The 25,286-nt window shown below is 46.4% G+C and overlaps 1 protein-coding gene and 1 long non-coding RNA gene across 2 annotated transcripts in view; one reads left to right on the forward strand and one right to left on the reverse strand.

Moving 5' to 3' along the window:
- Positions 1-13,390, reverse strand: part of LY86 (lymphocyte antigen 86) — a 39,726-nt gene extending 26,336 nt beyond the window's left edge. Inside the window, exon 1 of the mRNA XM_090039335.1 lies at positions 13,053-13,390. Within this exon, the coding sequence (XP_089895461.1) occupies positions 13,053-13,167 (115 nt within the window). The 5' untranslated portion in view covers positions 13,168-13,390. The remainder of the gene's footprint in view (positions 1-13,052) is intronic.
- Positions 1-25,286, forward strand: part of LOC149868892 (uncharacterized) — a 170,581-nt gene that overhangs the window by 67,651 nt on the left and 77,644 nt on the right. The gene's annotated exons all lie outside the window — the stretch shown is intronic.

Below are 25,286 nucleotides of genomic sequence, written 5' to 3' on the forward strand. Positions count from 1 at the left end.
ATTTAAAAGAAGTAGGAAAAAAGCAAGGAAGGGAATCTTAATGACTGAGATTAATTCTTTCAACATCATTCCCACTAATAAATAAACACAAAAAAGATTAAGGTTTAAAAATCCAGAAACTAAGTCAAATGTTTTTGGGTAAAGTCCATCACCGTACCATTTGAACTCTGACAGTTACTACTACTTGATATAGTTTCTGAAAAGAGACAAAGAATAAAATCATAGGTACATGAAGAATGATGCAGGAAACAAAGAAAGTATTAGTCTTCTGGCATGGGGTAGAAAGTGACATTGAATTTCTATTTAAATCTCAAACAGTGGGACAAGCACCCTCCAGGAAAGATTTTTTTGTGCCAAATATGATAATTACACAAGCAACCCTCTGATACAAGAGGTATGTTCTATGGCTCACAGACAGCTCGCTTCCTATGGGACTCTCCGGTGTGGATTGAGCAAGAAAATAGAAAGTTTAAATTGAGGTTAACAGGCAGAGTAAATTATGATAATGATCATCGTATGGGGAACTTGCTTGATATTGCTGCCATGAGCCAGTAAGGGATTAGGCAGCAGTATTCTAATCTAAACATATCTTTAGTTTTCCAGAACCTGAACTCAGAAATATCTATATCAAAACTTAACCTTTTTGCACTTGTGGAACAGGAATAAATTAGGCCAGAGAGGCTTCCAAATGAAGACTCCAGCATCTTTTGGATAGAGCAATTAAAAACGTTTTCAAGGGAAACTCTCTAGTTCTTTGAGTGTTTGCCCATTAGCAATCTATACAACAAAAGATCAGTGGGGAGCTGGTATCATGTGGCTTTGAATAATTTAGATCCAAAAGCAATTGCAGGAGACTGCTTGAGGAAAATAAATAAATAAATATGAAGCATCTGGCTCAATCTAGCTGCCAAAAAACAATGAGTAATGGAGAAAGATCCGTCTTCTACCAAGTGCGTCAGTTAACAGTTACTCTGAAGATCTATGAGACAAGATTCTTTCTTCCCCCAAACTTCCCTTCAGCAGATTATCCCCCTGCTTCCCTTAATTAAAAAGATACACAGGCATACACACAGAGCAAACTGGCAAACTGATTTTAATGTGGAAAGGTGCAGAACGCAGGAAGTCGAGTTAAATAAAGTAAACGTTGTTGCAGTGGAGATCTATCGGTACTGGCTGCAGATTGATACTAACAAGTCACTGAAGGTGGTTTCTATGGCTCAGAAATAGATATTGTATAACTGACTCCCAAGAAGCCTGTCCATACCTCCAGCAAAGACATTTTAGAGATGGCATGAGTACCTGAAGTGGGGTCCACTAAGATTATCTATTCAGAACTGCATAGTTAGTTTAACAACACAAACAAAAATAGAATATGTCAAGTGATGCCCTGAAGGTGATCTATCCAGTCCACCAACCCCTATGGTTGACTTGTTAGCATTGAAAACTACCCAGTAATGCAGATTTAACAGGAAGGTGTCTATGTTAACACTCTGAGGCTCCATAGACCAGATTCTGATTTCAGTTATACTTAAATAGCTTTATTGACTTTTCATTGTTTTAACTGAGATCAAAATCCACTCCAACAAGTTTGGGAAAATGCAGTATAGTCTAAGAGTTCATCCAACTTTAGTTTTAATCTAATGAAAGGTCATAACAGAGTATATAATATCACAGCCATTCCTACACTGTTAGATTATGGATGTTCTCATAGAAATCAATTGGCCTCTAAGTTTAACATGGTGATATATAAAGGATCACTATAGACTTACACCAAAGCTTGATTTGACACATTTAAAAATTGATAGCTGAATGACTGCCAAAGAAGTCTGAAAATTTTGTTATTTTGCTTACTGAACTTGAAAGAACATTTATGTTTATTTTTCCTCCCTGCTGAAGTTTGTAGTTCTTGGATATTGGGCCAAATATGATTCAAACAAAAAATTCAGAAAAAGCTAAATATGAACTGGAAAATAAGGTTGACGGTTATAGGTTGCACAGATGGGACAGAGCGGGGGAAAAAGGCGGGGGGTGTTGCTCTCTATCTTAAGGAGCAATATAAATCTTTTATAATCAGAGGAGGGCCAGACTGAGGTACTGTGGGTTAGGATACAAAGGGGTTCGGGAGAAAAGGACTTGGTAGTCGGGGTTTACTATAGACCACCACACCAGGAGGATAAATTAGACCTGGAATTCTCCAGGCAGCTCTCAGGGGCCATGTGGTCGAGAGAGATGGTTGTCATGGGTGACCTAAACTACCCTGACATCTGTTGGGAGGAGCAGTCAGCTAGATGGAACCATTCATGTAGGTTCTTAACCTGTGTACAGGACCTTCACCTAATGCAGGAGGTATACAATCCCACTATGAGGAATGCCTTGTTGGACTTGGTGTTGGGGATGACCTGGTGGCAGATCTGCAGGTACAAGGTAACCTAGGGGATAGTGACCATTAATTGATTGAATTCACTATCCAGCGAAGTGTGGTAAAAATTACCAGCAGGGCAGAAGCTAGACTTCAGAAAGGCTGATTTCAGGATGCTTAGGAGATTAGTTAGTGGGGCATTAAAGCCCAAGTGCATTGACAAAATGGGGGTCCAGGAAGGGCGATCATTCCTCAAGGAAGCAATCCTCTGGGCACAGAAGGGGACAATCCCACTGCATAGAAAAGGGCAAAGGGGCCAAGAAGTCCTTTTGGTTAAACAGGGAAATCCAGGAAAGTCTAAGGGCAAAAACAGGGGCAGACAGGCTGTGGAAGTAGGGGGTAGCTCTCAAGGAGGAGTATACCTCCTTGGCTCACACTTGCAGAGAATCAGGTAGGGAGGCCAAAGCATCATTAAAACTTAAGCTGGCAAAAAAAATTAAGGACAACAAAAAGTCTTTCTTCAGGTATATAGGGCGCAAAAAGAGGATGCAGGGCAGCATAGGACCCCTGCAGGATAGACTAGGGCAGTTGGTGACAGATAGGAGGGACAAAGCAGAGCTCTTCAATTAGTTTTTGCCTCTGTATTCTTGAGCATGGATCTAGACAAATCTCCCAAATGCATTACAGGTAGAAGCAGAAGAAACACCAGCTCATCTACTGTCAGTGCTGACCTGATAAAGAGACACTAGCAGGGGCTGGATGTGTTTAAGTCAGCGGTACTGGATGACCTTCATCCGAGGGTGCTGAAAGAATTAGCCAGTGTCATAGCAGAGCCACTGGCTCGGCTGTTTGAGCACTTGTGGTGCTCAGGTGAGGTCCCAGGAAAAGGGATGATATGGTCCCTATTTTCAAGAAGAGGAGGAAGGAGGATCTGTGTAACTATAGACTGGTTAGTCTCACCTCTATCCTTGGGAAAACCGTTGAAAAAATTATCAAGGAACACATTTGTAGGAGTCCAGCGGGTTATATAATGCTGAAGGGCAACCAGCATGGGTTCATTGCAGTAGATCCTGCCTGACTAACCTTGTTTCTTTCTATGACCAGGTTACTAAATGCTTAGATGCAGGAGTCAAGGTAGATGTCATCGACTTGGACTTTGAGAAGGCCTTTGACACGCTATCCCACCCTATTCTCATAAACAAATTGAATGGCTGTGCCATAGACAATTACATAGTCATGTGGGTGGCAAGTTGTCTTAAGGGTCATACCCAGAAAGTGGTTGTGGACGTGTCGGTATTGACCTGGAAAGATGTGGGCAGTGGGATCCTCCTAGGCTTGGTCCTTGGGCTGTTACTGTTTATTATCTTCATCAGCAACCTGGATGAGGATTTGGAAAGCACTCTATCCAAATTTGCTGATGACTCAAAACTATGGGGCGAAGTAAAGATACTGATGGGAAGAAGCCAAATCCAGGTGGACCTGGACAGGTTAGAGAAGTGGGCAGGGAACAATAGGATGCAGTTCAACAAGGAAGAGTGTAAGGTGCTACACCTAGGGAGAGGGAATCACCAGCTTACCTATAGGCTGGGGGATGGCCTTCTTAGCAGCACAGCAGTGGAAAGTGATCTCAGAGTCATTGTCGATTCCAAGATAAATATGAGTTGTCAATGTGACGAAGTAATTAGCAGAGCTAAGAGCACTTTGTCATGCATTACTAGGTGCGTCATGAACAGGTCCAGGGAGGTGATGCTTCCCCTCTATGCAGTACTGCTCAGGCCCCAGCTGGAGTACTGCGTCCAGTTCTGGGTGCAGCAATTCAAGAGGGATGTGGATAACATTTAGAGGGTCCAGAGGTTGTGTGGTTAGAGGCCTGCAGGGAAGGCCCTATGAGGAAAGACTCAGGGACCTGGACCTTTTCAGTCTCTGCAAGACAAGGCTGAGGGGAGATCTTGTGTCAGTATACAAACTCACCAGGTGGGGACAGCAGGGAATAGATGTCCTGTTTACCCTGGCACCCTTTGGAATAACCAGGAACAACAGCCACACGCTGATGGAAAGCAGATGTAGGTTGGACATCAGAAAGAACTTCTTCACCCTAAGGGTTGCCAGAATCTGGAACGGGCTTCCAAGGCAGGTGGTGCTTTTCCCTACCTTGGGGGTCTTCAAGAAAAGACTGGACAAACACCTGGCTGGGGTCACATGACCCCAGAGCTTTTTCTTGCAGGGGGTTGGACTTGATTCATTGAGGGCCCTTCCAGTCCTAGCATCTATGAATCTATAAGCTTCTCAACCAAACACTTTTCCAATAGCCCTGCCCTAACCTTCTCTCCCTCTTCCCCCACCTTGGGCTAGATCACACTGTATGAAGTCTGGGTTTCTTTCAAGATGTCATTCCAGTACTTCCTACTGTAGGTCACTCCTCCATATGCACTCACTGTACATACTCTTCTACATACTCAAAGTAAGGTCTTCAGTAATTGATGCAGGTCTACCTGGATCAATTCCAGTACCATCCAAAGGGTGTTCAGATTACAAGTGAATTCCAGGAGACTTAATAACTTTTTTCCCATTCACTAGAAATTTTCATTTTCAGGTAGTAGGCAGCTATGAGGTACCAAATAACCTTTCATAGATTTCATAGACATTAGGGCTGGAAGGGACCTCGGGAGATCATCGAGTCCAGCCCCCTGCCCAAAGGGCAGGAAGTCAGCTGGGGTCATAGGATCCCAGCAAGATAAGCATCCAATTTACTCTTGAAGGTGTTCAATGTAGGTGCTTGAACCACCTCTGCTGGCAGACTGTTCCAGACCTTGGGGGCTCGGACAGTAAAGAAATTCTTCCTTATGTCCAGCCTGAAACGGTCTTGCAGGAGTTTGTGACCGTTCGACCTCGTCATCCCTTGGGGCGCTCTGGTGAACAAACGTTCCCCCCGATCCTGGTGGTCACCCTTAATAAACTTATAGGTGGCCATCAGATCACCCCTGAGCCTGCACTTTTCCAGGCTAAAGAGTCCCATGGCTCTCAGCCTGTCATCGTAAGATCTGTTTTCCTGACCTCTGATCATGCGCGTGGCTCTCCTCTGGACTCTCTCAAGCTTCTCCACATCCTTTTTGAATTGTGGAGTCCAAAACTGGATGCAGTACTCCAGCTGTGGCCTCACCAAAGCCGAATACAAGGGGAGAATGACGTCCTGGGATTTGCTCGAGAAGCATCTATGGATGCACGCCAGCGTTTTGGTCGCTTTACTAGCCGCAGCATCGCATTGGAGGCTCATGTTCATCTTGTGGTCAATGATGACCCCCAAGTCTCTTTCTTCTGTAGTGTTAACCAACGTAGCACTGCTGAGCCTATAAGGGTTCTGCAGGTTTTTCCTCCCAAGGTGGAGAACCTTGCATTTATCAGTGTTAAACACCATGAGGTTCTCGTCTGCCCATTTGCTGAGCTTGTCCAGGTCAGCCTGGATCACCCGCCTATCTTCTGGCGTGGATGCTTTGCCCCAAAGTTTGGTGTCATCGGTGAACTTGGCCAGTCCACTCCTGACTCCAATGTCCACATCGTTAATGAAGATGTTGAACAGTATGGGTCCCAGGACAGAGCCTTGAGGGACCCTACTGGTCACAGGGCACCATGATGAGTGACTGCCATCAATCACAACCTTCTGGGTCTGACCACGAAGCCAATTTCCCAGCCAGCGGATCGTGGTGGAGCCAAGGCCACAACTGGGCAGTTTGGCCAAGAGGTGATCATGGGATACCAGATCAAAAGCTTTTTTGAAGTCAAGATATGTGACATCAATCTCTTCTCCCTTGTCCAGGAAATAAGTCACCTGGTCATAGAAGGAAATGAGATTGGTCAAAAAAGACCTACCCGCAACAGACCCATGCTGGCTGTCCCTTAGAATGTTAGCCTGGGCCAGTCCATCAAGGATGGCCTCCTTAATAAACTTTTCTAGGATCTTCCCCAGGATAGAAGTCAGGCTAATGGGCCTGTAGTTAGCCAGATCCACTCTCCTCCCTTTCTTGAAGATCGGCACCACATTGGCCTTCTTCCAGTCTTCGGGCACTACACCAGAGCACCAGGAGTTTTCAAAGATCCGTGCCAGGGGCTGGGCTATGACGCTCGCCAGCTCCCTGAGTACTGGGGTGCAGATTGTCAGGGCCAGCTGACTTGAAGGTATCCAGCTTCTCAAGGTGTTCCTTCACGAGGTCAGCATTGATGGAGGGTAGGGGATCCCCCTCACCCAGATTTCCCTGTCCCATAGCAGGCAAGGGCATCCCGTGTGACTGATGAAAGACTGACGCAAAGTACCTATTTAATAGGTTGGCTTTTTCCTGGGCGTCAGTTGTCAGTTGCCCCATCTGGTTTAGCAGGGGTCCAACATTGCCCTTGCTTTTCCTCCGGCTCCCCACATGTCTGAAAAAGGACTTTTTGTTATCCTTGATGCCTGAAGCTAGTTGGAGTTCAGTTGCAGTCTTGGCTTTCCTGGTTTGGTCCCTGCAGGACCAGACCAGCGCGGAGTAATCCTCCTTGGAGGTGAATCCCGTCCTCCATCCTTTGTAGCTTTCCTTTTTAGCTGCAGGAGGTCCGCTAGGTCTCTGGAGAGCCAGGGGGGCTGCTGTGCCTTCTTGCTGCCTTTCCTCCGTGTTGGAATAGATTTAGCTTGTGCACTGAGGATCGCTTCCTTGAGAAGCAACCACTCTTCTTGAACTCCCATCTCCCTGTCTAGATTTAAGGGCTTTTTATTAATCAGTGGAGGATATACGTTTAAGTCAGTTACCTGAACCTAGCAATCTCCCCGTGTTGATGCCAGAACATGATAAGAATACACATACTGTCTTCTGGGCATGTACCTAATTATAAAACTCTTCAAGAGACAGGATTGTCAAAATACCTAGAAAATACTTTCTATTCCTCAGCTACATACAGCGGAACGTGTTTGCTGCAGTCTCTGAGGAAGGCACCACTGGAGCACTTCAACTTAAGAGTATTTTCGGGGCTAATTAACACAAACTGACACAATTAAACTAATATAAATGCTTTATCAGCAGCCAATGGGGCGGCATCAAAGAATTATGCTCCATCAGCTTTGATTGCATGCACTTTCAAAGTAGAAACAAGACACTTGAATAGCACTGAACTGCTATGAGCACTTAACTGTATAACCTTCCCACTTTCCTCTTCTCAGAGAATTGCCTTTTAAAATGTAACTGAAAAGATCAAAAGAGTTTTTGCACGCATCACTGTGAAATTAGAAGTGGCAGATATAATTTTTTTTTGTAGTGAATTCCTGCCATATCTGTAGATAAATTTGTAAGTTATGTTTTTTTTCTCAATTAGCAAAATACAGTTAAAAATACAGTAGTGTTTATTTGTCTGCCTTATGGAGATTAGGGCCAGGTCCAGACAAGTGCAGATGTGCGGTACACCTGTCTGTGCTGCTGCACACTGCATATGCAAACATGCCCCATGCTGCTATCTTGCAGTGTGTGTGTGTGTGTGTGTGTGTGTGTGTGTGTGTGTGTGTGTGTTTCTGGCCGGGGGGGGGGAGAGAGGAGGGGTGTCAAAAAAACCCATGGCAAAAAAAAAAGGTGGTGCAAGTGGTGGCAGTGCATGGCATCCAAAACTGGAGCCTGGCTGGCTGGAGCCACACTCTGGCTGTAGGCCAGGCTCCCTGCTGCAGGAGCACTATGGCTGCAGTTCCCCAAGCCCCCTAGGACCTCAGGCAAGGCTGCTGGCCCCAGCCTCGGCTACCCCACCCAGGGTAATGTGCCTTGAGCCAGAGGGTACCGCTGCTCCTTTTCCCCAGAGAAACAAATGTCCATGCTCGTGTGGGCACAGCCTAGAAGGGCTTGTTAGGTTATGTGTTTTATTGATCTAGCTACATCATTGGAAGACATCTTAGACAAACTTCTGGGGACAACATACTCTTCCTTGGCTTTGGGAGGGTACAACCTAACTGAAATACCAGGAAAAACAATTATTTTTGCTTAACTCTGTTACATAAATAGTCACTTTTTAAGGCATATGTTATCTGCCTTGGGCCCCATGGTGGATTATAATTTATTGGGGCCCTGGGCAAACAGACAATTGGAGGCCCCCCACTAGGTGAAGTCAGGTTCCTTCTGTGCCTGCAGCTAGGTCCTCCCATGCGGTACCACCCATGAGGGCTTCTGGCAACTCAGCCCTGGGAAGCAATCGCCACCTGCACAGAGTCCTGCTCTTGCACCCTAGCCTCTGGCCCTGGCCCACCTGGAGGGGGAGGCGCATGCTGCCTGCTCCAGATGCCTGTGCCCAGGATGCCTGCCTGGGCAATGCTGCCCCTGGCACCCCAGGGGCCCCTACTTGGCAGGCCCCCTGGGCCCAGGCCCTGCCGACCTGGGTGTTAATCCACTCCTGTTTGGGCCAAATTTACCCAAGTCCCCTGATGCCAAGAAAGCTCTTGGTGCTGGTACTCTCTCCATTTTCTGTAATGTGACCATTTACTTTATCAAATTGGGGAGTGAGTCAACTGACTCTTCCAGTTATTTGATGAAACTGGTGTATCACTTAGGCATTTAGTTAAAGGCCTTTCAATATTCTTGAGCTCCTAACCTACTTTTCCTAAATATTTTTATAAAAATGGGATTACTTTAGACTTGGGCATCTGAGCATGAGTAATTAGTGGACTGTGACTAAGCTGGTGGATGGCATTTAGTTCTTCTCGCACATTATATATAACCGTGGGAATTCTGGGAGTGATGTTTAGCCCCATGCTTCCGGAGACTCAAACCAGTCTCTGTAGTTAAGGAGCAGGATGCAACCTAGTGTGGGGGTAGATGAACCTATATTTGCCTACTGTGTGGTTCTTATGCCATCCTCTGAAGCAACTGTTTTTGGCAATTGTCAAAGACAGGTTGCTGGACAAGATGGACTTTTGGGGTCATGGTAGGAGCCTGCAAAGGGTTGGGGCAGTAGGAGAGTTAGGTGCCTTTGAAAGGTGATTCAGAGAACCTGGAGGCACCTAGATTTGGCATACAGGAAATGCTGAGCACTGGGGCATGTCCCAGAAACCACCCCTTTGGAGCTTAGGTGGCTGGTTCAAGGCATTTGAGGTGCTTTTGGTCATTAAGGGAGCAAAGCATCCTGGTGGTGCTCATGTCCACTTTAGGCATAATAGGCCACTAGTTAAATTGGGACAGTTGGTTTATAGGCTGTTATCTTCCTAAGGGGGATTCAAACCTGTATCTTCCACTTCTGGGAGCCATACCCTATTCATCAAGTTTTAGAATAGTTTGGATGGAGGCCAACTGTGATATATCTTCAGCCCCAGTAGTTGTATATCACAGTGAAAAAAATATAGGCTCTGAGCTTTTTTCGCTTTCTTTTGTGATTGCACTTGCATTTGACTCTCTCCTATATATTGCTCATGGATGCAATTGTTTTATACTAAATACAAGAAACTTGTCCTCTCTAAAGAGAGAAATGATGGGTTTGCCAGCTTTTAATTCAGTTCTCAAACCTTGAAGGGTTTATGCAGGTTTTTGGGTCTTGTGTAAAGTAGCAAGGTAAAATGTTGAATGTTAATTTTATATAGGGCTCCCCTAAGGACCTAGCTAGACATCTGTGGCTGTAGTACCTCTTTATTTTCTATGTATTTCATCTTTGCATTCCTAAGCATGTCACGTGTATAAAGAGTTCAGCCACCATGTTCTCTCAACTCTGTCAGAAGTGATCAAAAAAGTGTCTACATTTTTGTGAAAAATTTCAAGGAAAACCATATTGTCTTGTTATTTTTCACCAAGTGAAAAATCTTGATCCCTTCTATTGTTACAAATGTGCATTATCTACATCTACAGCTCTACTTCGATTAGTATATAAGGATCAAATGTACCCTGCTTATACAAATTTCATTTTACCCACAAGCAATTTCAGCAAAGTAGCTTGAGTATATTGTTCTCTTTTTTGATGTAACAGCCTTTGCACTGAAATAACTTCATTGCCTTCACTGGAATTAGTTCTCCTGTGTTCAGCTCTAGCTGATAATCACTAGTGTGGGAGAGCAAGCTGGGCTGCCTCCTGGAGACCTTACTTATGTACTTTCCTGTTTGCTGGTCTAGTTGAAGTCACACGAGATGAGAGAATCTGCTGCCTTTTTATGTGTGCTCCAGTTTTGCTATGACCTTGGTGGTAGCTTTTGCCAACAGACCAGGTGAGATGTCTACTTTAAACCTGTGATTCCCAAACTTTTTGGATCAATGCACCAGTGTCAACTCTTAAAATTTCACATGGACCAGTAGGGCTGTAGGTTGTAGCCATGTTGGTCTAAGGACATTGGCAGACATTGGCAGACAAGGTTCTTTGGGTAAATCCAATATCTTTTATTATAACCTGCCTAACATCTGACTCCCCAGGTAACCTCTCTACTTTTACCAGCTATATTCATTCCCATTCTCCCCCGTCTGGCTCTCACCCATTGACTACCTCAATTTACATTTTCACTGACTGGTTTTCTCACATACTGGCTTCTGGCTTCTTTACTATTTCATCCAGGAAGAGCACAGACCAACTGCAGATGTTTCCTCAGCCTGATGAAGGGTATTTGTACCTGGAAGCTTGTAAAGAAGGATTTTTCCAACTATTTGAGTTCGTCTAATAAAAGATATCGGATTTACCCAAAGAACCTTGTCTGACATGGACCAACATGCACCATTATCATTAATCTGCTAACTGAGAAGCAGGTGAACAGGTGTGATCTGTGGATCACTTACTATGGGATTGGTCTACTACTATTGGTCTACTACTGCACTTTATCATGCATCAGCAGATGCATGACAAACAGAACCAAGGAGGTGATGCTTCCCCTCTATCGGGCACTGGTCAGACTGCAGTTGGAATACTGCATGCAGTTTTGGGCACCACACTTCAAGAGGGATGTGGATAACCTGGAGAGGGTCCAGAGAAGGGCCACCTGGATGGTTAAGGGCTTGCAGGCCAAGCCCTATGAGGAGAGACTAAGGCACCTGGACCTCTTCAGCCTCCACAAGAGAAGGTTGAGAGGTGACCTTGTGGCTGCCTATAAATTCATCATGGGGGTGCAGAAAGGAAATTCATCATGGAGGTGCAGAAGGGAATTGGTGAGGCTCTACTCATGAAGGTACTCCTGGGGGTTGCAAGAAATAATGGCCATAAGCTAGCAGACAGCAGATTTAGACTGGACATTAGGAAGAACTTCTTCACAGTTAGAGTGGCCAAAATCTGAAATGGGGTCCCAAAGGTGGTGGTGCTCTCCCCTACCCCGGGGGTCTTCAAGAGGAGGTTAGATAGGCATCTGGCTGGGGTCATCTGAACCCAGCACACTTTCCTGCCTATGCAGGGGGTCGGACTTGATGATCTACTGGGGTCCCTTCCGACCTGAACATCTATGACTCTATGGTGGCTACCAGTGGTCTCTGGAAAATAATTTGGAAACCAGTAAGAACCATACATACAAATGTATGTTTTGGCTAATCTGTGGGTGAGAGTGGTCATTAGGAATCACTGACCAAGTGACTGACATGCCTAACAAATAACTCTTGTCATTTAAATCAACACAGAATTTAGCAGAAAGCCTCCATGTAAAATCAGCAACATGTTAGGGGGGAGGGCAATTAATTTGCATAAGGAATTCTTGCTAAAATAAAGGTAATAGCAAAGCTTTCACTAGACATCAAATGAAAATTTTCCTAATACAGTGGATCCACTTATAATATGTGCAGCCAGAATTAGTTCTCATAGGAATAGACTGGTAAAGAATTTCATTACAAATATTTATATACTTCCCTTGCCCCTTGCTGGTTTTATTTTAATGGATGTGCAAAGCTGTATGAGAGCTACGGGGAAGAAAAAGCCTCCTGGGGAACCCATTGTATCTGGATGAATTGGAAAAACAAACTCTAGGGTGCTCATTTGCCATGAATCACTTTTCACATCACGTGAGTAAAATGAATGAGGTGTCTGTGAATCTAATTCCCTTTGTCCCAGTTGTAAAACAGATCAGAACAATAGGAGAGGCACAAGGCCAGCAAAGCAATGGAGTTGAAAAGGAAGCACCATTCAGTGAATTCATTTTCAGTTATTTCAGTGCCATTCGCTCCTTTTCTTTTTGGCTGATTTCAAGAACAAACAGAACTACAGTCCACAGGAAATGCCTCTGGTAGCTGCATCTGCTGCATGCTTGCTATAAGCTTGGTGGCAGCTTCTGACAACATGATTCCTTGCTAGTATCACACGGGGTCCCTTGTCACTAACTAGGGGGAACAGAAAACATGCACCTCCACTGCCAAACCTTACCTTAGGAAAACAATAGATCAGAACAATGCCTCTGAATCACAGGACAGGTATAGCACGTAAAGATTGAGATCCTTTTTTTCCTGGCTTCAAGATAAAAACTTAGTTGCACAGCCCTTTTATGCCTCTATTTTTGGCAACTATGTATATCCAAGTTAGGTGAATTTACATGCTTTTTTCCTTTCCTGGTCACAGCAGGATTGTGGACTTTTTATGAAAACCCTCCTCCTTCCCTCGAAGGTCTATGAACATTCCAACTAGGAAAACAGGGCTTGCTCAGAAATTTAACCCCTTTGCTCATCATCTCAAATAGAAACTTTCCCTGTTATGGGAAATAGCTTTATTGATACTGTATAAAGAAGAAGAAATGGAATTTTAAAAATCTCACCACAACTTTTGTAATCTATTTCCAAATTGTCCTCCTTGCAGATTGTGTGCGTGGGCCATTCTGTGCTGAGATTGGGATACAGCAGGACTAGCAGGAGAAAGACCGCATTAACCATCTTCAGGGTGGCAGTGGAGTAGGGAATCGTTTCTTTCGTGCTCTCTCTTTCAGTTATCAGTGAGCCCTGGAATGCAGGTTTTCACTTCTTTTCTCCAGTGTGTCTGACCACTCTAAGAGTTCCAACAGTAATGCCTGCACAAGGACAGAATGATCCAATACCTGCTCACAGTTTAAAGTGATGTAGTATCAACAAGTAGCTAATCAGAATTCTGAGCGAGCTGTTTCCCTTGCGTTCAGACTTCTGCTTTCTGTTTCATGTTAGTTTAAACCAATGACGGATGACCTAATAAGACCCAATCACTGAAAATGCTGTACTCCGCAGCCTTGATTCTTTGTGGAACTAGATGGGCAAGTATTTAATTTTTTCTTCTCCCTACCAGTTTCCATTCTCATGTTGCAGTCAAAACACCTGGGTCTGGAGATTAGGCAAGAGTGTCTTGGCCCTTTAGGTCACAACATACTGTAAGTCAAATTCTCCTGCCCTTATTCACATCAAGTAACACATTATTCTAAGAGTAGCCACTTTAATTCCTATATTATAGCAATGTGTTTCTTTGCTAAAGAAAACAGAGTTTTATTTGGTAAAGTTGATTCCCTGGGTGTCTGAGTCTTTGGAAACTTCTAAAGGAAACTTTAGAAATTAATCATAATTTTTACCAGAGCCAAAAATAATTTCAGGTATTCAATGAGAACTGATCTTCCAAGTCCTCATTTAATTATTCTTGGCATCACACTTATTAACAATCTTCCTCTGCCTTTCTTGTAAGCCAGGACTCTGGCTATTTCTGCATATGTACTGGCTGTATACTTGCACACTACTGACAACTTAAAAACTGTGTTGTTCTTCCAGATATGTAAATTGGCAATTGTTACAGACACTGAAGAACACAGGGAGGAAGAAAAGGTTTCTTTAACACCAGCAAACTTCCCCTCTTGGGTTTCAGAACCAGGATTTTGAATTGGCTTTCAAAATACAGTTGCCACAGTAGTGGTGAGGTGATGTTGTTGCTGTGATGGTCCAGAAGAGATATGAGAGGCAAGAATTCTTATGGGTGATATCTTTTCCTGGATCAGCCTAATGGTTGGTATAAACATAGGCAAGCTTTCAGGTATCACTGTACCCTTCCTCATGACTCTTCAACAGAAGCAGATGCAGCTAAGCTAAATAGCAGATGGAACAAAAGCTTAAGTAGGGTCATTACCACCTGTGAAGTGCCTGTGTTAAGGAGTATCATTTTAATGGACCATGAAGTCTATGTTAAGTCCCTATGTTAAGTAAATTGCCACAGTAGGAATTTCTTGGACTAGAATATAATTGAAGAAAAAACAACAGGATAAACTTAGCCATGAAACAAGTAGTTGCAACTCCATTTGGTGGAACCAGGGGGGAAGCTGGCCTTAAATTGCTTGTTAGGAAAGGATAAAATGTTAGGCTGGTGGATCACCTCTTTCTCACTTTGGGTACTGCAAGGTGATCATTGTATTAGATTAATGAAATGTGCCTTAAAACAGCAGCACGCTGCTTTCAACAGTGTCTTCCACTCTGTCATGGAGTAGAACTGCAGCAGGAACAAAAATAAGCACACTTAGAAAACAAAAAAGCTCACAATGACTGTATTAAGAAGCTAATACTTAACAATGGGAGCTCTTCTTGATGTGGATTCCTATAGCAATAGGAGTTTTTCATTGAGTACAGCGACCTCAATATTCTCTGTAGCAGCAGCAGAATGTTGTCGTAGCTGGTTTCTACAGCTTGCAAACTTCAGGGCCATACCTCCTGCTTTGCCTTAATACTGTATTTACTCAAATCCAAGACGAGTTTTTTTCCCTCAGTCCATGCGGGAAAAAGAAGCCTCATTTTGGATTTGAATATTAGTGCTCTGGCTTTGCCCTGGGGTAGGAGCTGAAGCTGCTGCCATTGCTCCTTGGAGCCAGGGAGTCAGCAGCAATGCGGTGGGTAAGTGTAGGTGAGGGGCCAGGGCTAGGTTAAGGAAATAGCAGGAGTGAGGAATCAGGCCTATTTGATGCACATAAAGTTGTGGGAATGAGCCTACAAAGAAACTGCAACCTCTTCCCCTATTATTGGAGAGTGTCACTATAGTTTCATAGTTTCTAGGGTCAGAAGGGACCTGAGTAGATCATCTAGTCCGACCCCCTGCCATGGCAGGAAAGAGTACTGGGGTCAAACAACCCCAGCAAGGTGTTCATCTAATCTCCTCTTAAAGACCCCCAGGGTAGGAGCCTGCACCACTTCTCTTGGAAGTTGGTTCCAGATCCTAGCCACCCTGACCGTGAAGTAGCGCCTCCTGATATCTAACCTAAACCTACCCTCTGCCAGCTTGTGACCATTATTCCTGGTCACTCCTGGTAGTGCTCGGAGGAACAGGGTCTTCCCCAATGCCTGCTGGTCCCCTCTGACTAGTTTGTAACAGGCCACTAGATCCCCCCTCAGCCTTCTCTTGTGGAGGCTGAACAGGTTCAGGTCCCGTAGCCTCTCCTTGTAGGGCCTGCCCTGCTGCCTCCTGATCATGCAAGTGGCCCTCCTCTGGACCCTCTCCATGTTGTCCACATCCCTCTTGAAGTGCAGTGCCCAGAACTGGACGCAGTACTCCAACTGTGGCCTGACCACTGCTACATAGAGGGGGAGGATCACCTCCTTGGACCTGCTCAAGATGCATCTGTGGATGCATGACATGGTACGTTTGGTCTTCCTGACTGCATCCCCACACTGCTGGCCCATGTTCATCTTGGAGTCAATGATGACTCCAAGATCCTTTTCTGCCTCTGTACTGACAAGAAGGGAGTTCCCCAACCTGTAGGTATGGTGCCGGTTTTTCCTCCCCAGGTGCATCACTTTGCACTTGTCAGTGTTGAATTCCATCCTATTCTTGTCCGCCCACCCCTGTAACCTGTCTAAGTCCAATTGTAGCCTATTCCTCCCTTCTAGCATGCCCACATCCCCCCCACATCTTAGTGTCATCAGCAAATTTGAACAGGGTGCTTTTTACCCCCTCATCCAAGTCACTGATGAAGATGTTGAACAGTGCAGGCCCGAGGACCGAGCCCTGGGGGACCCCGCTGCCCACATCCCTCCAGGTCGAAAATGACCCATCCACCAGCACTCTCTGGGTGCCGACCCTCCAACCAATTGACTGTGTGGGTGACGACACCACAGTCCCCCAGTTTCTTAATGAGAACAGGGTGAGAGACAGTGTCGAAGGCCTTCTGAAAGTCCAGGAAGACTATGTCCACTGCTACCCCTGCATCTAATGATTTGGTGATCTGATCATAGAAGGCCACCAGGCTGGTCTGACAGGACCTGCCACTGATGAACCCGTGTTGGTTGCCCCTAAGCATGAAATCCCCTGCTGGTCCCTCGTGGATGTGTGCCAGAATAATTTTCTCAAACAGCTTGCCTAGGATTGAGGTAAGACTAACTGGCCTATAGTTTCCCAGGTCCTCCTTCCTCCCCTTTTTGAAGATGGGAACCACGTTGGCCCTCTTCCAGTCCTCCAGCACCTCACCAGAGCACCACGAGTGCTCATAAAGCCATGCCAGGGGTCCTGCAATGACCTCAGCCAATTCCTTTAGAACTCTAGGGTGGAGATCATGCGGACCGGCTGACTTGAATACGTCCAGTCCCTCCAGAAGCTCCCTAACTAGTTCCTCGCTAACCCTTGGTCTAGGTGTGCCTCCCCCGGGGCCCGACGGGGGCCCAGCAGTGGGGTGACTGTTCCGGTCCCTGCTTAGGAAGATGGAGGCAAAGAAATTGTTAAACATGTTAGCTTTGTCGTCTGGTGTGATGACCAAATTTCCTAACGTGTCCTGCAGGGGCCCCACATTACCCGGAACCTTCTTTTTACCCCCTGTGTATTTAAAGAAGGACTTCTTATTGTCCTTAATCCAGGAAGCTAGTCCCAGTTCCATCTCTGCCTTGGCCTTCCTGACTGCCTTCCTACATCCCTGAACAACTGCAGTATAGTCATCCCTGGTGATGTCCCCGCCTTTCCATTGGGTGTACGCCTCCCTTTTAGCTAGGAGACATTCCCGGTTGCTTTTGGTGAGCCATGGGGGCTTGTGTGCTCTCCTGCTCCCTTTGATCCGTGTTGGGATTACCTCCCTTTGGGCTTGGAGGATTGTCTCCTTAAGGAGCAACCACTCTCCTTGGACACCTGTCTCCCCTCCCCTCTAGGACCTCAGTGCTTCCCTGACTATTCTCCTTAGCTCATTGAAGTTTGCCCTCCTGAAATCTAGGGCTGCTGCCTTCCTGCAGGCCTTTGCTACCTTGCGCTGGATGCGCATCAGCAGATTCTGGGGATAACAAAAGTGAAAACAGGGATGGGAGTAGGGGTCAAAGGCTAATAAGAAGTGCTCCAAGGGGGCACACCAAGTAGAGCACACTGGTCAGTGCCCAGTGGCTCTTGAACAAGCCCAAGGAGCTTGTGGACACCACCCAGTGAAACTCTGCCCAAAGACATGAACGGATGAGTGATAGGAAGATGGCTCCACAGTCACTGGGATCCGCCAGCCTGGACCCTACTTGGTCAGATAGATGGCCACCTTAGGTAGAGCCAGGAGGAGGAGGTTGACCAGGAGGACCTGGGGGTTGGTCGTGTCATGGATAGGGAGTGCACAAACAAAACGGTGTGGGGAGTAGTGCAGCCAGAACCTCAGCAAGAGGTTCTTGAGAATGTGGTGAAGGGGTGATAGATGTGTACCAGGACCTCCCTTTGCTGCCAGAAGAGGCATGTGTTGGGGGTGTCCATTTAATGTGCCAGATACATGCCCGCTGCAGTGGCTCTGTGGATCAGCTGCTAGGTGAGGTCCCCCCTGGCTCACGGGATCAGGGCAGAGTATAAAGTTGTTCACTGGGGATCCTTGCCCTCACACAGGGTGTCCCACCACTTTGTTTCTGGGCTGGATATGAGGACAGGATGGTGGAAGGTGTGGACCACAGATGGATAGAGCTGGAAGCAGTGGGCTGTACAAAAGCAGACCAGCTTTGTATCCCCAAGCCAGCTGAGGTGGTGTGGTGAGGAGTGCAATGCGGCCTGTTGAAGCAGGGGGTCCAGGACAAACTCTGTGGGACTGGGGAGTACCAAAGAAGTGGGAGATCAGGCAGCAGTGAGGGTTGGGGGATCAGGTGTGCAGGCAGCTGGCAAGACCACAGGCAGGGAGGACAAATGCTGGAGGGGATGGAGGACAGGCAGCGGGGGGGGGGGGGGGGGGGAGGGGGAAGCTGTGAGGGTTATCCTGCCTACCCCTCCCCTGTAGTTGTGGATGAATTTAAGATGACCTGCTAATAATTAGATTCTACATATGGAAAATTAGAGGAAATGCTTCATTTGCTGTGGCTAGGATCTCACTATTGGGGGAATTGTCTTAAATTCAGGGTCATCTTGGATTCCCACAAATATGGTATTTTGGGACCAATCACAGGGTTTTTTTTCTTTAAAGAAAACCTCAGCCCCTTGAATTGTAAACAGGACATTGGAAATGTACACAGCCTCAATGCACTAGTCAGGATGGAAGTTAATTACCACCTTCCTTCCTCTAAACCAAAACTGTCCAACTTCTAAGTGGCCAAGGGCTGTACACATCTTGGGCCCCACAAGCAGGGGCCATGGTTCTCAGAGGCTGCATGTCCTCCCTATGTCACTGCATGCTTGGGTACCCCACCCCTTGTACTCTGTGCTCCCCCCGGGCCCTCCTTTTCCACCCTGCACTGTCTCACTGCTTGGTGAGCTCCACACTGCTGCACCATGTCCCTGGGAACCTGTATGGCTACACTGCATGTGCCCCCCACCCCTGTTGCTGTGCCCTGCACCTCCCCAGTGCCCTGGGTGCCCCCCTGCTACATTCCATGGCTCCTGTTTCACCGCATGACACCATTATACTGCTGCTCCCCACACCTCCTGCACTGCACCATGTGTCTGGGCACTTCAACTCACCCTTAGCTCCACAGCTCCAAGCTCCCCTGCTGCATTCTGCCACTCAAGTACCCTGAGCTGCAGGCTCCCCTGGTATTGAAGTCTGTGGGGTGTTGCACTGCCCCAATCCCTGGGGCATGGGCAGAAATCGGGAGCTAGAGGGAGAGGAGCCTGGAATACTTAGGTGCTACTGCAGCTGGAGCAATGAAGGGTAGAAGGGGGGAAGGTAGAAGCTAGGTGGGATCCTGGGGCCTGCAATTTAAGCCCTTGTGGGCCACAAGTAGGCCAAGGACCACCAGTTTGACAGCCCTTCTCTAAAACTCATGTGTATTATGGTTCCTCACACCCCTTTGTGTCCCACAGTGTAACAACATGGCTGGGTGCCCAGGGTGGCCACCACATACAATGGGAGCAGTGACTTCCAGTTGCTGTTGCCACTGCAATCACAGTTGTGTGGCTCTGGAAAAAGCTTTTTTTCATGCCTACTCCCTTCACCCCTGTTGGCTCCCAGTATAGTTGCCCCTATCTCCCAGCCCTAGTTAAGCCCTAGCACAAGAGCCACATCTGAAAGACATAGTTAAGGCCTGAATCCACATTTGTTTTCTTTAGCAACCAGGATAACAGTAAAGCTCTGTGGCCAGGCTCGAAACCCAGACAAGTGTGTTTAGGTGCAGGACACGTACGCTAGTCAAGGGTAAGGAACTGGGAGCTATTGATCCATCTGGCTTGATTGAATAATTGATCCACCACAGCCAATACCTGATTAAACCAAGAGCAATTATACAGGCAGCGTAATGGAGAGACGGTGTCTGGAGTTACTAATGTACATATGGTAAACTTTGACCATGTAAAATAAAACACTGTTCCCATTGAGGACTAGATGTAGACTATGCTTGCAGGCAACTTTGTGAATTCATTTATACTGCAGTATGGAAGGCATCATGGATTGAATTTGTTAAAGGCATGATCATGGTACCATGAGCCAAGAGTTTGTAGTAATCAAGTGCTAGCCCAGGGTTAGGCAATGTTTTTTGGCCAGAGTGCTGAAAAACACCACAATGCCTACCTCGGAAGGTGCTGGAGTGCCGGCATGGCAGAAAAACAAAATGAGGGCAAGGAGTACATGGCAGGATGCCCTGCTTGTGCCCCTTGCTCCTTACCCAAAGCTCCTGCCCCCCAGCCCTGCTGCCCTATGCCTCCCACCCAAAGCACCTTCCCCCCCAGCCCTGATGCCCCTTACACCCCACCCAAAGCCCCTGCCCCCCCAGCCCTACTGCCCCTTGCCTCCCAGCCCAGGCTTTGTGGCTGCCAGCAGCTACCCTGGCTCTGGGTAGCTGCTGGAGCTCAGGCTGCTCCCAGTAGGGCTTGCAGCATCCCAGCTGCCTGCTGGGAGCTGTCTGGACTCCCAACTGGCAGCAGCTCCCCAGAGCTGGGGCTGGCTGCAGTTGAGAAGCTCCAAACAACTGTGCCGGGGCTCCAGAGTCGCAGCATCAGCTCTGCACCGACGCATGCACCTGTTCCTCATAGCCGGTGGTGGGAGAGGGGCCTGAGGTAGTGCAGCCTCAGTTTCTCCCCTTCTCCAGGCACAGAGATGATGGCAGGGTTCTGGAGCCTGGCACAGCTGATTGTAGTCAGCCTGGGCTCTAGGCAGCTGCAGCAAGCAGTGAGCAAGCTGCAGACAGCTGCACCAGGTTCCACAGCTCCGGCATTAGCTCCATGCTGGCAGCAACTGAACGGGCACCTCAGGACTGGCTGCATGGGCACCTCAGGCCCCTTTCCCACTGCCCACTCTGAAGCATGGGTGCACGCGCCGGTGCGAAGCTGATGCCAGGGCTCTGGAGCTCAGCACAGCTGTTTGGAGCCTCCCAGCTGCAGCCAGCCCCAGCTCTGGGGAGCTGCTGCCAGCTGGGAGCTCAGGCTGCTCCCAGCAGGCAGCTGGGACACTGGAAGCCCTGTTGGGAGCAGCCGGGGCTCCATCACTGGCAGCAGCTGCCCAGAGCTGGGGCTGGCCATGGCGTGCCGAGCAAAATGGCCTCTCATGCCATGCTTGGCATGCATGCCAGGGGTTGCTGACACCTGTGCTTGCCTTTACCCTGATATGTTTGCTCTTTGTGTGTTCCAAGAAGGTTCTGAGTTTTGGGTGGTATGAAGACTTATTATTTAGTTTTTCCTTTTTGTGTTCTGATTATAGGGTTAGGGCTGTGATTCCTTCCATTCCCTCCCCTATAGATGGACACTGTCTCTCTGTCTCTGTCTCTCTCCTTCCCCTCCTCTAAATACCTTAGTTACACCTGCAAAACTTGTAAGCATAGAACTTGTTGGGAGATATACTTTACAACACCTCTAGGACTGGGCTTTACCTTGGGATTTGCTTTTTTGCACAGCGTTATTCTTCTGTTGTGGAAACTTAGTGTCAGGATTAGTCCTTACCAAACCTTGAATTCTCCTTTCAACCACAAAACTTTATTCTTGGCTGTAGTTTGCTTTTGTACTGGGGCATTTTCTTATGAAGCAACTCCATGGTTAAAGCTATTATAAGCTTGCCTCTGATATCTCCTCCTCTCATATGTCCCTCTGAATAAGTTTTTCTGATTTCTTAGCTAGGTTGCCCACCCCCCAGAGAAGAATACTGTGTGACAGTGTTTCAGGTTACTTAGACAAGCTTTTTCACAGTAGACTCTTTTCATTTTCTGCAAAACCATTTTCCCCTAGTGTGTGTATATTGAGATTTTAATATTTGAGTTCAAAAACAACTTGGCCTAGAAATGACAAATACTACTTTCGTTTGCCCTCAGTGAAAACCAATGCCTTTTTTCCCTTGCTAAATGTGCTTAGGGAGAAGAGGATTTTTATGTTTGAGGACAATGAGTATCTGAACTGCCGCACTGGCACAGATGTTCCAGGGTGGGCCCCAGGCAGCATTTGTAAATTGTATGAGGAGGAGAGAGCTGCTGGGTCAGAGAAACCTGCAAAGCTTATATATGCTGTATAATGAGAGAGTATCATAGTGTTCAGAGCCCCTGCTACCTAGAGGTATGTAGAAAAAATATTTAAAGCTGTATCTATGTCCCAATCACCAAATTTATCCAAATCTCTCAGAATCAATTCGGAGGGTTCCATATTAATTCAGAGAGTCTAAAGTGTCCTCTGATTTGAGTTGGATTCGGATTCAGCCACCAAATCAGGCTGTATCTCCGCCGAATCGAATCAGGGGCTGAAGCATTGCACAGCCCTACTGCTTATTACTCATGGCTTACTTGTAACTTTCTTATACAATATAAACTCATTTGCTTTTATATGGGTTAGGGTTTGGTGGTTTTTTAAAAATTTTAAATTAAAAAAGTGGGGATTGGCTTATGCTTTAGATAAATACAGGCATATAGATTGTGACTGTTCTTTTCACAAATGAACATTTTCCTGTAATATACTTGTTGGCAGTACTTAGTGGTTAAGGGAAGGTTCTCTTCCATTTTTCTCATCAATTCTTCTGTTCGAGTAAGCTAAAGTCTCAAAGATCTTTAGATGCTTAAGGATTCATGTCTCTGTCATTTAATTTAAAGCAGTATCATTAGAATGCTATAGTTCTTTTTCAGTTGAAAACCAGAAAGTTAAAATATATTGATTCACACCCCTAAAAGCTCTGCTAATACTGGTGGTGTCTGCAGCTTGTGTCTCATGACTGGGCAGAGAAAAACCTTGCTGTTTCCAGGAATCTGCTTTCTGCAAAAAACTAAAAATTGTGAGATTTACAACAAAGGCTAAATTGTCTTCATATATACATACAAAAAGAGAGGCTTGGGTCTCTTTCATGTGGTAACACGATAGGTTCTCTCACAAGGAACTGAACATCTTGCTGGGGTCATTTGACCCCAGTACTCTTTCCTGCCATGGCAGGAGGTCGGACTAGATGATCTGCTCAGGTCCCTTCCGATCCTAGAGACTATGAAACCTAGAAACTATGAAAAGTTAGGAAGAAAGCAGTTAAGGTGATGTCACAACCTGCCAAATACTCTGACCATTAAAAAGTCCAATATTTTGAGCCTGCATGCATTCTTTTTGAAGTTTTGTAGAGTTTAGCTTAGGGGATGGTTTGGATAGGGATGATCCTGCCTTAGGCAGGGGGATGAACTAGATGACCTCTGGAGCTGCCTTCCAGCTCTACTTCTCTATGACCCTATAAACTCTAAGTTTATCTTGGGGAATTGTATACATGCCTTTGGCTATGATGTGTCTTCACATTAAAATATGGATTATTCTGCAAAGTCACTTTAACCTGTTCATAATGTCTGTGAACAACAATTGCATTTACATCTGGTTTAAACTCTTTTGGCTGAACAAGATTCTTAGCTGTAGTGTTCTGGGCCCATGGACCATACCTGCCAATAGAGTACAGTAATAGAGCAGATGTTTAAAATGTAGCTACCAATCCTGTAGATAGTGTATGGGCAAGAACAGACACTCAGGGCATGTCTATATCTTAGTGTTAGGGAGCTTAGTTCTGCCACCAAAGGTTCCTACCATGTTCCACTCTTCTAATATCAAACTGTAGCAGTGAGGATGCTGAGTGATTTCCCCAAACTGCTGCTCTTGAGCATGTCAAAAGCCTAGGTGTAGAGTTTGGTGCCAGTGGTGCCCCTCTTTTTGTATGTATATATGAAGACAATTTAGCCTTTGTTGTAAATCTCACAATTTCTGTTTTTTTGCAGAGAGCAGATTCCTGGAAACAGCAAGGTTTTCTCTGCTCAACTGGATTATCTCCAGTTGGTGTTAGGCAGCTTGTGTTGCAGTAATGTCAGTCTGCTTCATGAGCTCATCGTTACCAGCAATTTACAGGCCTCCAGTATCCTGGGATGCATCACTCCCACTCTCCACCCCATGTGGACAATCTGTCATCCAGCAGAACTCTACTGCTGTGGACTAACAGAGAGCTGGGGAGAGGCAAGCAGCCATGGGTGAGTGGGGAGCTGTTGGGGATGATGGGGGAGGCTGGTGAGCAGAGAACTGCTGGAGAGCCAGGCAGTCATGGGACATACTTGGCTCCAGCCATGCCCCTTCCTGCCAGCTGTCTAGCCAACCAGTCAGAGTTGTGAACATTAGAGAGGGAGTCCAGCTGTCCTCCCCAATCCTGCTGTGCACTCGGGGTGGTGGGACCAGCCACATATGCCAGGGATTGGGCTGCCCCCCACACCCAGACTGGATGGGTCCAAGAGACCTGCTGAAAGCCAGACAAATGCCTTGGCGGACTGGATTATGCCCATAGCCATGTTTTGCCCACCCCTGAGTTAGCATGTGTGAACTGTAACATGTAACAATACCCTTAGATGACTTCTAGGATTCCCTGTTTCATCCTTGTTATTTATTATTCTCTAATCTCTATGTATGGTTTATTCTTTTTTGTCAGCTCAAGTGAAAGCTGTGTGTGCAGAATCATGCTTTGTTTTGGTTGGTTTTTCTTTTTTCCTAATCTTGCATGTTGCTATGTGTTTGCTGGAGAAGGCCAGGTTGAAGTATGTATTATACTGTAAGCAGAAAGTGATGAGATGATGTGACGAAAATAGGGAGAGAAGATTCTGAAAATGTATGAGGAGCGGAGATGGTGAGAAGCTGCCCTTTTGGATTAGCATCCTCAGACACATCTGCTCCTTCTACCTTGTATGCTTATGGATGAGGGAACAGGCATCAGGAAAACTGAGACTGACCACTGCTCAGAGCAAAGACTATACAAGTGCATACATTTACTTGGCGTCACTTATGGTTAGCACTGAGTGCTCACAATTAGGGCTGTGTGAAGCTTCAGTCCCTGATTTGATTCAGTGGAGATTTCATAGATTTCATAGACATTAGGGCTGGAAGGGACCTCGGGAGATCATCGAGTCCAGCCCCCTGCCCAAAGGGCAGGAAGTCAGCTGGGGTCATAGGATCCCAGCAAGATAAGCATCCAATTTACTCTTGAAGGTGTTCAATGTAGGTGCTTGAACCACCTCCGCTGGCAGACTGTTCCAGACCTTGGGGGCTCGGACAGTAAAGAAATTCTTCCTTATGTCCAGCCTGAAACGGTCTTGCAGGAGTTTGTGACCGTTCGACCTCGTCATCCCTTGGGGCGCTCTGGTGAACAAACGTTCCCCCAGATCCTGGTGGTCACCCTTAATAAACTTATAGGTGGCCATCAGATCACCCCTGAGCCTGC

The sequence above is a fragment of the Crocodylus siamensis genome, chromosome 3, assembly GCF_052110815.1.
Source record: "Crocodylus siamensis isolate JL-2025a chromosome 3, ASM5211081v1, whole genome shotgun sequence".
NCBI lineage: Eukaryota > Metazoa > Chordata > Crocodylia > Crocodylidae > Crocodylus > Crocodylus siamensis.